General features: G+C 38.2%; 2 protein-coding genes across 2 annotated transcripts; one reads left to right on the forward strand and one right to left on the reverse strand.

The window, feature by feature from the left end:
* Window positions 1-2285: 2285 nt before the first annotated feature.
* LOC143876625 (transcription repressor OFP6-like) lies at window positions 2286-3098 on the forward strand. The gene has a single exon (XM_077378317.1). The coding sequence runs from the start codon at window positions 2362-2364 to the stop codon at window positions 2833-2835; it is 474 nt and encodes a 157-aa protein (XP_077234432.1). The 5' UTR covers window positions 2286-2361; the 3' UTR covers window positions 2836-3098.
* A 9299-nt stretch (window positions 3099-12397) lies between these two features.
* On the reverse strand, window positions 12398-13541 carry LOC143876626 (transcription repressor OFP13-like). Its single transcript, XM_077378319.1, has one exon. The coding sequence runs from the start codon at window positions 13294-13296 to the stop codon at window positions 12721-12723; it is 576 nt and encodes a 191-aa protein (XP_077234434.1). The 5' UTR covers window positions 13297-13541; the 3' UTR covers window positions 12398-12720.
* Between the last annotated feature and the right edge of the window lie 2019 nt (window positions 13542-15560).

Raw genomic sequence — 15560 nt, forward strand, 5'->3', positions numbered from 1 at the left:
TTGGCCAATGAAGATTTCAGAGAACCTCAGATTCGATGGATTTTCATGCTGTTCCGATCACTGTAGACCAGATGACATAATCAAGACCATCCGGATTTGATTAATTTTCTCTGAGACTTTGTTACTTGTTCTCTAATCAGAGGAGCTTCATGGGAAAAGATGTCTAGTTTCTACAAATAGGATGGGGACGGGAAAGTAGAATTTGAAGAAACTTGGGCTCGGAGGAGGAATGAGAAATTGAGAAGGGGGTTTCCACGTTTTTCAAAATTTTCATTGTTTGGAGAGTAAGGGTATTTTCGTCATTAGGTGTACTCGAGAGGGATGTGTGGTAGATTTAACTTTGTCAGTGTTCATGATTAACCAAATATTTTGACCCACATCATAGGACAATCCAAATCATTCATTTGTTGGTCACAACATAAAGAGGCTGTGCCCTGTACATCATTTCCATAGGATGATCCTAACCTTCCAACCTGCGATGGTTAGCATCATCATCATCATTATGGAGATGATCTACTGTGTACAACCTACATGTTGTGGCCCAATAAATGAACGGCTTGGATCATCCTGTGAAGTGGGGCCCACACTACTTTTTTGAGAAAACTCTTATTTGACATACCTAAAGTACCCCTCATGTTAACTTTTATAAACAAAAATCTGAAGCCAATTCGGCTGTTCCCATATTTTGCCACTAATCTGACCTGAAACGTCAAAACGACCTACAACTTGTGCCCATGATCCGAAGGATCTGTCGAACCATCAAAGTCAATTGAATGTCCCACTTAATCTTATAGATGGAATATATGTTCCACATGAGAACAAGGACTATATGCTTTTGCCTCATGAAGTCTGAAAGATCAACAGTTTCAGTTACACGAGATTTGATATGTAGCGTAAGACCTTATAGTCCAGTATTTTTCAAAAAGTACTGTACAGACCACATCATAGGTTGATCCAAACCGTCCATGTGATGGAACACAATGTAAATAGGTTGTGCCCCAAAAATCATTTCTATAGGATGATCCTAGCTCTCTGATCTATAGAGTTTTTCGTAATATGCAGTTCCTCAGATCGGAGGGTTGGGATCATCCTATGAAAATGAGTTTTTTGGGCACAACTTATTTACATTGTGGCCCATCACATGGACGGTTTGGATCATCCAATAGTGTGGTATGTATGGTACTTTTGAAAAAATACGGGACGATAAGGGTTTACACCATATAAAATCTCCAATTACACATACTTATACCATTTACTTCCAAATCACTCCTACTGTTCTTCAATATTCATAAGTTTTAACACTAACCGAATTTTAAGGAAAGATTCACTGAGATTCGTGTATTGCATAAGCAGGTCAAAGGAAACGAAGATGTCATCAACCATTCTAAAATATTATATTCTAATAATTATTTCAGCAATGGAGAATGATCGTATATAAAAACTATACAACAAAATCCAATATATAAAATAAGATAAAGGGCAGTGATAAATCGACCCCCATATAATGCAGTGCTGAGAGAGAGAGATGGGGTCGATTTAAGATATTAGGGGGTCGATTTATCACTGTCCTAAGAAAAATAATATGAAGACATCAATGAATAGGATTTTTTTTTATAACTATTGTCTTTTGGCACCACATTTGCCATGTGGACATGATCGAGCCTGTTGATCTGACTATGGGGGGCAGTTTTGGCTCCTTATTATCGCCCCCACCTTGATCAGATGATCATACCCCTTCATATATTACGTCCTCGTTTAGGGGTGTTGATTTTGTAGGACAAACTAATCATCATGGGCTTAGGACTATGTGGGTTGCCTCATGATGGTCCACCAGATCAACGGTAATTATCCTACTTGTTCCTTGTGGGACCCAATGTGGATAGCTGGGATTCAAAAGTAATAGTGAACATAATTACATGAGGGCCAATTTGGACCATAGCCTGAAAATGATGTGAGCAACCTTATTTTGGAGTAAGTAACAAGCGGCAACTTCACAGACAATTTGATCGAGACCCTTAAAGATAATCCAAATCCGTATGAATTTAAGTCTATGGCCCACAATCGACATGTATGCACATGAATTGGAGGGCAAAAATGGGTCCCACACTGAGTTTCCATGTGTATAGTTTACACAACCCCCACCTCAAGTGCGTACCAAAACTTCCGTTTATAGAACAAAAGCTTAATAGCTTATGTAGAAGGCCCCTACTTACCTCACATGCACAATTAATAATATCTCACCATCACTCAAAAGCCCTCTTTAAACTTCCTTTGCCCCCCAACGGGACAAAGGCAAAAGAGAACTACTTTCTCTGTATATGTAGTAGGAGTTTTGTAGTACAAAGAAACCTTCCTAGCCAAATGTCTTCCTCAAGGAAGAACCTGCTTAGAAGATCAGTGGTTGTGAATGTAGGCTGCGGTTGCCGGAGTCCGAAACTTTCCGGCATACACAACCCAAGGCCGAAAAGCAAAGAGTGTCATTATAAAAAACCCGATGTATATTTTACCTCTTCGACTGCGTTCTCTCCCAACGTTGAATCGAAGAATTCAAATTGGAAAATTGGCGGTAGCATTGCAGTGGTAAAAGATTCCACTGACCCATATCTCGATTTTCGGCAATCGATGATTCAGATGATCTTAGAGAAGGAAATTTACGCGAGAGAAGATCTACGAGAGCTTCTTGATTGCTTCATTTCGCTGAATTCTCCATGCCACCATGACATCATTGTTTGTGCTTTCATGGAGATATGGAATGGTGTGTTTTACGGGACAAAACCGGCTGTTCGGCGAAAGTCACGTGAGTTGAAGGGGATTAGAGGTGGGAAGGGCACGTGATGGGTGGGTGTGGGGATCAAAATCATAGCGTGCGGGTTTTAAGATGAGTGGGGGAAAGATAGACCGTAGACGTTGGGGGTTTGAATATCATAACGTTTGAGACCGTGTATTAATGGCTTTTAATGGGAAGGGCTGTGTCTTTGTGACTGTCTTCGGTTCACTGAACTGACATTTATTACCTTACAGCTATGGTTTTAATGTAGAAATTATTTGGCTGACTTGTAATTTTAGCTTTTATGTAAATGACATTCCACGTTTGGTTGCCAAAATAGTATCGAGTCATTTGACTCCCTTGGTTGTCTCCCATGTAATAATTGCTTGTTTGATGACGTGGATTCCTTATCCTCTCCTCGTGATCATTTTTAAATCAAATTCTTCCAAAAGCAGAGAGTTCTGGTTCAATCTCTCTCTCTCTCTCTCTCTCTCTAATGGTAATGATTCCAAAATGTGTGAATTTCTCGGCTCCACCCCTGGTAGAATATTAACCACCCCGCTGAACTTTTACTGGATTATCTTGTTCTCAGTATCTTATGCCTAATGATTTGTGATGACATGTAAAAGATCTTGAACTTTGGGAAGATTTTTTTCAATATGAAGAGACAGAAACTGCAAGGAAGGAAGTTATATCATTATACAGACCTGAAAATTTTGGACTGCTCAAATGTCTTGATGTTTTTACACTTTCAGTTTACAGTTTATAAATTTAGGTTTTGTTAACTAGTGCCCGGGGCACTCGTTAAGGTGCATTGAAAATGAAATTTTACATGGCTTTTGAGTCCTTTTTTTTTTTTTTTTTTCAAACAATGTGTAGATTTACATTTTCATTAAACCTTAACGAGTGCCCTCGTTAACAATACCCTATAAAATTTTCCTTGGTTAGGGGTGTAAACGAGCCGAGCCGAGCCGAGCCTGGCCAGGCTCGGCTCGGCTCGTTAAGCTCATAAGTGAGGCTCGGCTCGGGCTCGGTCAGGCTCGCGAGCCTTACCGAGCTCGGGTTATATTATGTTCACACCCTTCATCTTCCCTGGACAGCCCTACTAGTGTAATTTGACTACTTTTTTTACACTATGGGGGGTGGTCCTAGTAACAAATGGGGTTCCAAAAAATGAAGTGACATATTTTGCCCCCCCCTTTCACTCCATGGACAACCCTTTTAATGTATATATTAATATATAATATAGATATTTAAATATATTAAATTCTTAACGAGCCTTAACGAGCCGAGCCGAGCCGAGCCTGGCCTAACTCGGGCTCGGCTCGTTAAGGATTCGAGCCGAGCTCGAGCGAGCTTCCGAGCCCGAGCCAAAATTGACACCCTTATCCTTGGTGGTTATTTATTTGGAGGCTCAGTCTCTCAACATAAGCAAGATTATAACTGACTTTACATTAAAAGGCATTGAAAAGACAAATCTCTTGGAGATTCCTATCTATCTTTTTTAATGTTTTCATTTATTTCTTGATGACCAGTTAAGTGGTCTGCCAATGGGACCCATTTCATTTAACAGAAGAATCATAGCTCCCAATGCAGACATACAATTTCCGAGGTCCCAAAGAGACATCCATTTTTTTCCCATAATTTGAGTTCATCTTTGAAATTTGAATCCCTTGAAATATTTGTAGGGTGTGACTTGTGAGGTAGTATGCATTAAAGAGAAGTGCTGGGGGCCACTGCCTGTGTGCCATGGATGTGGGTCAGACCACGTATACAGAATTCCCTTGAAATATTTGTAGGAAGTTTGTAGGATTAATTGACTGAAATTTGAATCCTTGCGAAATATACAGTGCCCATTACTGGCAAAATGGCTTTCTGACAATGCCCATTACTAGTATTTGGAGACTTCCATGCTAATGGTAGAATCGAGAAAAACTGTGGAGGAAGACAAATGAATCCGTTACATCCATGAAATATAAATTGTATTTTATGATAGGAAAACAATTTTAAAACGGATTCCCGTAGGGTTTTGCTAACGAGTAAGCATCATTTAATTGCCTTTGGGATCTTGAATTTACACATAATTTGAGGAAAAAATCTCAAACCATGTGTAAAAGTCTAAAAGTATGTGAAAATTCAAACTGCGCCACAATTTTTGAATATTGATGGTGGTTTTTATGTGTTTGCAGGTAAAGTTGGTGGTAGGCTTCATGAGAATTATGAACATTGATTGTTGTTTTTATGATAATGCATATGGGTTTGCAAACTGGTTCAGGACTTCGTGGTTTACAAAAATTTTAAGCACCATATGATGCAATACGACTCTAATCTGTTTTTTTTTTTTTTTGTAAAGGCACTTTATAGGCTATTTATCAGGGTAGAGTTTTTAAGCCTTTTAATCGCAATATATTGCAAGTTTTTAAGTAAATTCAGTTTACGAAAATTTGTATCAATTCTCTAGAATTATATTTTAATATATTTATTTGTAATTTGTATCAATTCTCTAGAATTATATTTTAATATATTTATTTGTTTTTTAATAAGGGATTTGCTAGGCAATTCTGAGGAAAGCCATTTAGCGGCTCACTTTTGCTAGGCAAATTTTAATATACACTTTATTCTAGCAGATTTTGTCATATTCATTTAATTCATATGGAGTGACAGTTCTCTCCTTCAGAAGTAAGGGTGCCAATTTTGGCTCGGGCTCGGAAGCTCGCTCGAGCTCGGCTTGAATCCTTAACGAGCTGAGCCCGAGTTAGGCCAGGCTCGGCTCGGCTCGGCTCGTTAAGAATTTAATATATATATATATATATATATATATATATATATATATATATATATATTAATATATACACTAAAAGGGTTATCTAGAGAGTGAAAGGAGGAGGCAAAATATGTCACTTCATTTTTGAAACCCCATTTGTTACTTGGACCACCCCCCATAGTGTAAAAAAAGTAGACAAATTACACTGGATAGGGTTGTCCAGGGAAAATGAGGGGTGTGAACTTAATATAACCCGAGCTCGGTAAGGCTCGCGAGCTGCTCGCGAGCCTGACCGAGCCGAGCCGAGCCGAGCCTGGCCAAGCTCGGCTCGGCTCGTTTACACCCCTATTCAGAAGTGAGCCATGAATAGGCTTTCTGCGAAATTGCCAAGCAAATCACTTTTTATATTGTAGGATTATAAAGGTAAGGCCAAAGAATTCTTGAAGTTTTACAAAAAAAAAAAAAGAGAAAGAAATCTTCTTCTTTTTTTGGCACACTTGGCAATATTAGAAGGGCTGTTTCGGACCACCTTGATGCAAGAAGTTTTTCATAACGTTTCCCTCTAATTTTACATGGAATCAATACCTTCCCTCAATTTGACTAAGTAATGGGAATCCAACCTCTATCCTACACTTCTCTAATTAACTATGATGTTATAATCTGAAAAAAGGTTAACGACAGCAAGTCAGCAATGGGGAAAGCATTTGAAGTGAGTAGCGTGGTTATAAAAAGAGGGGAGTGCGGATATAATTTAACTTTATATATAGGGCAGTGATAAATCGACCCCATATATCTTAAATCGACCCCATAGAGAGTAGTGCAGAGAGAGAGAGAGAGAGAGAGATTTATCACTGCCGAGGGAAGCGATATATTCGCCCTTTTAACCTCTTCACACATTAGAAATCTATCCCTTGATTTTTGGCTTGTTTTTCTATGAAAATGGCAAAACTTCCTATCCAAGACCCATTGCCCAGGGAAGTGAAGGAAATGCAACAGCTGATTACCTATCCAAGACCCATTGCCCTATTAAAGGCTTTGATATTGTTCCATTCCTTGCGTTGCCCGAGTTGCTGGACTTGATCGCAGCAGATGAAAAGGGTCAAGTCTATCCTAGATTGGGCTGATCTCGTTGGCCTCTGAAAAATCCTGCTATCTTGATTCGTTTTGAATATGTTTTGGGTGGATTTGCCTGCTCTTGCCCCTGGTGGTTGGGGTTCTGTTTTCATATTATTCTTTATTATTGATTTGTAGTTTGTTTTCCTTTTTGTGGCTCTTGGGGCCTGGATATTGTATTCTCCTTTGTTTTTATTTATTTCTGGTGGGGTCTTGCCTAACCCCAACTTTCTCGTCAAAAAAAAAAAAAATGATCAATTACCAATGGGAGACAAAAATTAGGTGGAATTATCAACAGGCCCATGCTTTTCAGAAATTACCAACGAGAGACAAAAGAAGTTTTGTCATTAAAAGCTGGACGAAAATGCCCTTTTCTTAAGCAACACGTTTTGCTTTTCCACTTTTCCCTCTTCTCTCTTTTTTCCCTCTCTTTTTTTTGCTTATTCATTTTCAACTTTATTTTTTTTACCTCACCAGTCATCATCTTCATCATTTAGCCTCCATTGGAGGCGGGAAAACTCTAAAATTTGAAACGTGAGTTCATTCACATCTAGCTCTCAATATCTATGTTTTGTTTTTCATTTGTTTTAGGATTTTGCATTTCTCCTTCTCGCTTTCAATGAAGGAAGAGAAAGGAAGTACGATAGAAAGAAAATAACATGGAAATGAACGAGTGGAAAAAAAGGAAGTAAAAACGTGTTCATAAGGGACTTGATAAGCCCATTCGGAATTTGGTAACCCCATTTTGATACTGGATAACTCCAATCCCAAATACTTGAAAACCCCCTTCCAAAACTCTAGTACCCTCGGCCAATTTTCAGGGACTTTGTAAGCCCATTCGGAAATTGGTAACCCCAATTTGATACTTGATAACCTCAATCCTAGAGACTTGAAAACCCCCTTCCAAAACTCCAATACCCTCGGCCAATTTTCAAGGACTTGATAAGCCCATTCAGAAATTGGTAACCCCATTTTTTATACTAGATAACTCCAATCGGAGAGACTTGAAAACCCTCTTCCAAAACTCTAGTACCATTGGCCAATTTTTAGGGACTTGATCACCCCATTTGGAAATTGGTGACCCCATTTTTTATACTAGATAACCCCAACCCTAAAGACTTGAAAACCCTCTTCCAAAACTCCAGTACCCTCGGCCAATTTTCAAGCACTTGATAAGCCCATTCGAAAATTGGTAACCCTACTTTTAAGAGTTACTAACCCCCCTTCCAGAGAGTTGATAAACCCCTTCTACTACAAAACCCCCTGCCTATAGAAACTCTTCTAATGGCATTATAATTCTGCTTATGATAGAAATAACAAAAGATTTATGGATGTTGTTTTCATTAATGTGCTTCATGTATTACATCCCAATTTGTGTATTACAAAAAAAAAAATTAAGTAAATCAAAAAATGTGTAGTCATCCATTCATATATTACATCAACTTTTTCTTATACAACCACTTGTCTTCCAAAAAAGTGAGTCAAGCCATCCATGCATTATCTCCAGAACTCACGCTAAAAAACAAATCGCTTAAATCCTAAACAAGATAAATCAGAAACAGATGAATAAAAAATAGTGCAAAACCCTAAAAAAAAAAAAAAAAAAAACCTAAATACAAAGAGATAGATGGTAAGAACTCAACATTCAAGTTTTTAAGATTTGCCAGCAACAATGGTGGCTGAACAAGGAGGAAGATGACTAGTAGGGTAAAAAATCAAAAATGTGATAATGGAAAAGTAAAAGAAGAAGGAAGAAGGAGAAAACAAGTTCAAAACGTGTTGTAAATGCCAAAGGGTATTTTCATCCAACTTTTACTAACAAGACCTCTTTTGTCCCCCGTTGATAATTTTTGAAAAGCATGGGTCCTGTGATAATTTTGCCTAATATTTGTCCCCCTTTGGTAATTGGTTAAAAAAAAATGGCAAAACTTCCTCTCCCATGCCATGTGGCACGTGGGGATTTGTTAGGTTATACTCTAGGTTCCACTCTTGGTCTCCATAGTAGCACTCTTTATATAATACCCATTTTTGTAAAACATTTACAGTTTTACACACCACGTCCACTTGGCTCTCTAAGTAGATGAATGAGACCCATGACCAGGGGCGATGCCAGAAATTTTGCACAAGGGGGGCAAAAATTATAGTAATTTTTTATCTATCTTGAAATTAAGATAGAAAAAATTTCTATCTGAAATTTTGCACAGGGGGGCAAAAATTATAGTAAATTTTGCACAAAAAAGGGAGATAAAAATGGTAAAATTAAAATTTTAAACTTATTTTCTATCTTAGGGATGATTGGAAAGGGGGGCATATTTTTTAAAAAAGGGGGTAAGTATTAAAAAATTATTAAAAAATAAAGGCATATTTTTTTTTTCCAAAAAAATAAGGGGGCAATTGCCCCCCTTTCCTCTCATGTGGCATCGCCCCTGCCCATGACAATAGTGACAATGCAAGGGTTGTTGCAGATACATGTTAGGTTGGTCTCATCACTCCCACCAATGGGAGTTGCCGATAGGATAACCTATGGGACCCATCTTTTTACCCTTTTCTACAGCTCTCCTACTCAGAAGTCAGATCAACATTCCGATCGATCATCTCTTCTCCCAATGTAAGACGCAGTCCCTCCATATATGTGCGCCCTACCCGTCTAAATAAAGCCCAGTAGATGAACCGTCCGAATCTTGTATGTTTGCATGATGTGCCACATGTACGCTTTAAATTGGAGCAACAGAGCCTAGAGTTTTTAAGGTGCACTCCCACAGCCTGCGTCAAAAAAATAGTGAGGCCCACCCCACATTTTTGGATGATCTAAGCCATTCATGTGCTAATCCCGCCTTAGTTCCCCAAAAAATGGGCCCCATAGGGCAATCCTAACCCTTCAAATTGCCAGGGTTTTTCTACAGTTCCAAGAGTTAGGATCAAACATATGGGGCCCATTTTTGGTTTTGGGGCTGTGGGTGGGGACCAACACATGAGTGGTTTAGATCATCAATTCATGTGGATCCCACTGTACTTTTTTGCTGATGGTACCACTTTTAGAAGTGGGTGTAAATATGACTAGACAATAGTCCACCTCAGCAAAAATAAAATAAAAATAGTATAGCATTCCTCATGGGTAGAAAACTAGAAATAAAAAACTTTCATTTTTACCTTGTTAGCGATCATTAATTAAGCATAGTACAGTAGAAAGTATGGATAGCCACTTCAACGATTTTGCATTTATTGACATGAGATTTTGAATTTTGAAGACACCTTGCCCATAACGTTCACTTTTAATCTCAGAAACAGATCTCAGATCCAACGGTTAGGAACCGTCTTTTTAGTTTATGGTCCATCTTTAACTAACATGGCATGTGTGAAATCTTTTATGGTGCAATGGACAATGCTAAAAAGAAAGGGGCTGTTATGTTCCTTCCTAAAAGACACTTTTTGAAATTGGTCCCTACTTCTGCCTTATGTATGTGATCAGATCCGTTGGTCCCGACCCAACCTTAATTTTGGCCAAATGCTATCGAAAACATCTTAATCTGATGATCCTAGGCCCTTGATCCATCAAGCCTCATTTAGGGTTCCCAAAGAAAAGCTAGACCGTTGATTTTTTTAGTCCTTTGTCCTAAATTAAGACCATGTGGGTCACCTCATAATGTTGTACCAGATGAACGTCTCGATTTTACATATATGTTTTCCCTTTTAGGACCCACCTGCAATTTAAATAGGTGGGTCCCACACTTCATCAATGTAGATCTTATCACCCTTCATGGAATGGGAACCATAGGCAATCTAAGATGATGTGCTCATGTAGGTGTGGACGGTCTAGATCAAAGGTATTTTCTATACCATTTCCAACATTTGCAATTCCAAAGGATTTTGAAAGGAGTGAGTGAAAAAACATCAAAGGGAATCCGAGACAACAACACAATTAATGCACCCTTAAACTGAGAAGAAGCAACCCACACTCTTCTCACCTCGACCTCTTCTTCACACACACCAAATCCCAAAAATAAATAAGGAAATATGATATTTCCACACCTTTTTTTTAGGAAAAGGACAAACAAGATGGGGTGAAAATACTGGAAAGGCCATGGAAATATCCATTCCCAAAGAAAAACAAAAACAAAAATCAAAACCCTTAATTACGTAATCATAGACTTTAAGTAAAAGCAATTAAACAGAATGGTTATCGAGGAGCCTCAAACACTACAAAAATATTAATAAAATATAAAGAAAGTTATTATAATAATTTTTTCTTGTCATAGCTAATCGTGCTCATGGATAAAATACGCAGGAGCTCAAGGTTTAGAAGCTTCCCTACACAGACAAGAATCTTGCACGGAGTTTGAATCGGAGACGCTAAACGAGAAGGGTTGACGAATTTAGGTTTTATTTTTATTTTTCTTTATTTTATTACACTCGAATTTTTTATTAGATAATTTATATGACAAAAATACCCTTCATAAATTCTGCTGCCTTTACAATAATGAAGGATACTTTTGTACATTAGCGGTCTCTAATCACATATGGGATGCTTTGAAGGACTCCAAGGCTATATCTAGTCCAATCTGGCATGAATTTAGACCTTAGGATTGTGCCCAAGTCATGATCAATTAAGTTTTTTAAGATAATTGTGCTCATGATAGAAGACCCACAAAATGTTTATAAACCTAGTAAAGGGAAAATTATACTTTAATATTTTTTATAGGGCCCACATTGTTGGCCTGAGAAAGATTTGGACCATTTATCCTACTGTGGGGCCTAGTAGATGTGCCTAAATAAGTGTGGCTCCTTGTGAATTTCACATAGTATCATTTGTAAAACCCGTGGTAAAAAAATATCCGAGAATAATTAATCTGCACGCTGCAGTAAAATGGAACAATTGACTAGTAAATAAATGATTCAGTTTCAAACGGATACATCTCATGTGACCCCTCCAAACATTTAGAGGCCGTTGAAAAGGTAAGAAGAATTTATTTATTTAGTTGGGTCTCAAATATCACCTTCAACACTAGTTTGTAACGATTTACTGATAAAAAAATAATAGAGGCTGTCCTAATCTGACCAAAAATAGTTACCACCTTAAATGGGAATTTGACAAAAAAAAATTAACACAGGTAAAAAAAATCTCTAAATAATTGACTGACATAGAAGATTAGAAAATACTGTTTTGATAATGGGCCAACTCACCTTGTCTTTTATTATTTAACCAGCTGTAAAAGGTAATACAATCCCCAAAAGCTCTTATTATAAAATAAAAGACTATTTATGGAAACCTCTATAGATCGGAGGCTTGGAATCAACCTATGGAAATATTTTTTTGGGAACAACATATTTATGATGTGGCCCATCAAATGGACGGTTTGGATCATTCTATGGTCAAAGCCTTACAGTACTTTTTGGAAATTACTGGGCTACACAGGCTTATAAAGTCTCCTATTTCTTGTACATTTTAACGAGGGACTTGCAAGGGACCATCACAGAAAGGCATTTCGTGGCTGGCTGTTGGATGTGAGAGCAGCCACATAGGCTCACTTTTCACAAGATTTTGTCTTATTCATTTAATTCATCTGAGGTTGCTGCTCTCTCATGCAACACCCAGCCGCGATATGCCCTTTTGCGATTGTCCCTAGCAATCCCTTTTAACTATAATGAGAGTTTTTAAAAAAATTATAGAAAATGACATCATACTGAAAAGTAAATTCACATCCTACTCTAGCCAACATGTGCACTCAACCATCCTTTCATGCCGTTCGTTTGGTCTTACTTATGACAATAAGTACGTCTAGTAGATCGCAGATATACAGATTTTTAATTTTTTTACTTACCCATCCAGGCATCCATAGACATAGGGTGCATGTGCACACGGGTACATTGTAAGCGCCAAAATATCACACACACAAAAACATGTGTGTGGATAGCATACGTGCCACATGCACAAGAGAGAGACACACAGAGAGAGAGAGAGAGAGAGAGAGAGAGAGAGAGAGAGAGAGAGATGTAGCAAGTGTGAAACTACCATTACCATTGATGTTTCTCTGTCACATTGTAACCTACTAGTATACACTATCAGTCATCTTCTAATTCAAGTCTCAGAAGAGGAGGAAGAAGAAGAACAACCATCTTCCCCTCCTTCCTCCTCACATTCAAAAGAAGAAGAAACAAGCCCAATAAGCAAATCAACAAAAGCCCCTACTATAAACCCATGAGTCTTTTTCCCATTCATCTTCAAATACCACTGTAACAAATCCTCCAAACACTCCCAATCTTTCAAACCATGAGCCTCCACCATCTCCTCCATAGACACTCTAAAATCCACATAAGGATCTTCAGAATCCATAGCCAAAACCACACTCTCTTTAAATCCAAAACCACACTCCTTCTTAGCCTCCTCCAAAATAGACTTAGTCTCATCAGGCTCAAAAAAGAACCTATCTGACCGTAACCCACGACGTACTATCATCTCCGGCGACTCCTCCGACTCCGTCGAGAAACTGACGGACTCCGACGAGTTAGTGAACCAAGATTCCGGTGTACCCATGTCCAAATATATGGAGTTTATTGTCTTGTAAATACCATCCCCTGCTCTGAAGGACTCTGTTTTTGGGTGCTTACAAGAAGGCCATGTGAAGAAAGATCCAAACCTCATCTTCTTGCCCATTTGTTTTGTCAGAGTGATTGAGAAGTGGGTTTAAATGGGTTTGTATGGAAAACTAGAAGGGTTTTTTTTGGTGACATTAATGGAGCTCAGAGAAGGTTGCAAGGGTTTTTTTTAAAGGAGTGGCCCTTTAGTGGGTTATGATGGGTCTCACCTAAAAAACCATTAAAAAGTGGGTATGGTGAGTCTCTCATGTGTATATTGATGGCAGGTTGAGAGACTTTAATGTTATTCAATTCACCATTGGATCAGATTACTCTATTAAAAGAAGTTTGATGGTTATACATTGGCCTTGTTTTTTAATTGCTTAGGTTGTGCTAAGGACAGGCTCCCACGTAGCTGTATTTTGTATTTTGGCTTTCAATTTTGGCAATGGAAGGTTATGTTTTTACATTATGAGAAAGCTTTTGGTTTTCCTTCTCCTTTTTTTATATTGGCCTCATTAGATCACAATACTGAAATTTTCAGTTACTTTTTCACAGTTTTTTACTAAGGAAAATGAAGAAAATATAGATTCATTCTGTGACTCCTTGGGCTACCAAAGTTGCTAGTCCTCTCCTGCCAACGTACAAGTTGGCATGTGTATTGTAATTGGAATGGCCCATCTATTAGGGCCCACCATGGACCAATCCATCTGAATCCGCCAATTATGCTAATAATGTGTGTATTTTTCTTCTTCAGGAATGAAATAATGAAGGGCGCCCTTGCAAAAACAAGCTAAAAGGGCCCTCTCATTGGTCGGTTTCATCAAAATACATTTATGTTTCCCTTACTTTATATTTGTCAAAGCCGTTTCCACAATTTTCCGTGACATCATAACTGCACTTTGATGAAACCATCCATGGGAGGGCCCTTGTAGCTGGTTTTTGCAAGGGCGCCCTTCATTCTATCATTCCTATTTTTTTTAGTTCTTTGAAAATCGAAGCCCAAAAACTTACATTGACGAGAAATTATATGATGAAGGACCGTAAACACGTAAAGGTGGTACTATACGTGAAATTACATTTCATTTGTGAGGAATGCAGAATGCTTGACCTCCTTGTAAATGCAATGTAGTGCACCTAAGGGCATAATGGGTCCCACCTTTGGTTGATCTAGGTTTTCAATTTCGATCGAAATCCGAAATTCGGATTTCGGTGGGTCCCACCTTTGGTTGATCTAGGTTTTAAATTTCGATTGAAATAATTTCGGATTTCGGTGGAGATCGACACAGAAATCGACCAAAACCGAAACGGTCATTTATTTCGGCTGAAATTTCAGAATTTCGGTTTTTCCGAAATTTGACAAAAAAAAACTGTTTTTTTATATGAGGAAAATGATTGTACGCTCGAGTGTACCTAACCTTAGGTACGCTCGAGTGCCAAATCACATGGGTCCCACATTTTTTGTGTTCATCTAAACCATTCATTTGCAATGCCTCATCATAAATAGGGTGTGTACCAAAAATCAGCTCCATTGAATCATCCTAACCCCTCCAAAACTGGAGGGCAAAATGGGCAGATTTGTGGACATACAGTGTCTGTCCATTTTTACCTCCACAAATGGATGGGTTAGGATGATCCTATGGAGCTGATTTTTTGTACGCACCCTATCTATGATGGGGCTTTGCAAATGAATGATTTAGATGACCACAAAAAATGTGGGACCCATGTGATTTGGCACTCGAGCGTACCTAAGGTTAGGTACACTCGAGCGTACAATCATTTTCCTCTTTTTATATTAATTTATTATTTTACTGAAATTTCGGTAATTTTGGCCAGAATTTAATATTAAATAAAATTTTGGTTTCGGGTTATGTACCAGATTTCGACCGAAATTTCGGTTAAAATTTTGAAATTCCAGGTCCGAAACCGGTACCGAAACCGAAATTTTAAACCTTGGATCTAACGAACCATCCATTTGATAGGCCACCCTGTGTATCTTCTATATCCTAAAAATCATGTCAACATAGAGTGTATTTTATTTTTGTGGTCCTCGGACACCATCATTTTCCCTCCATAAAAAAGGTCTGAAAATAATGAAAAGTAATACACCAGGAAGTGTTCTTCACGCACTTCCCAAAGCATTTAAAGGGATGAGATGGAGACTTGAGAGAGATTTCTCATTAATGAGACTTGCGTTTCTTGCTTCACTTTCTTCTTTCACATTAAATGGGTACTTTGTTTTGGTGAATGATTCTAAGGAACATGTCACATCTTAGCTGCTTGCAAACATCCAGTTTCCCAAATCCTAACAGGCAAAAATTTTGAACCGATGGACGGTTAGGA

This window comes from Tasmannia lanceolata, unplaced genomic scaffold (assembly GCF_043159265.1).
Source record: "Tasmannia lanceolata isolate RefF3 unplaced genomic scaffold, GAP_Taslan_0.1 ptg000005l, whole genome shotgun sequence".
Lineage (NCBI taxonomy): Eukaryota > Viridiplantae > Streptophyta > Magnoliopsida > Canellales > Winteraceae > Tasmannia > Tasmannia lanceolata.

What these genes read in the sequence shown, in the direction of transcription:
- LOC143876625 (XM_077378317.1), top strand. Translation starts at nt 2,362, where the DNA reads ATGTCTTCCTCAAGGAAGAACCTGCTTAGAAGATCAGTGGTTGTGAAT.
- LOC143876626 (XM_077378319.1), bottom strand. Translation starts at nt 13,296, where the DNA reads ATGGGCAAGAAGATGAGGTTTGGATCTTTCTTCACATGGCCTTCTTGT.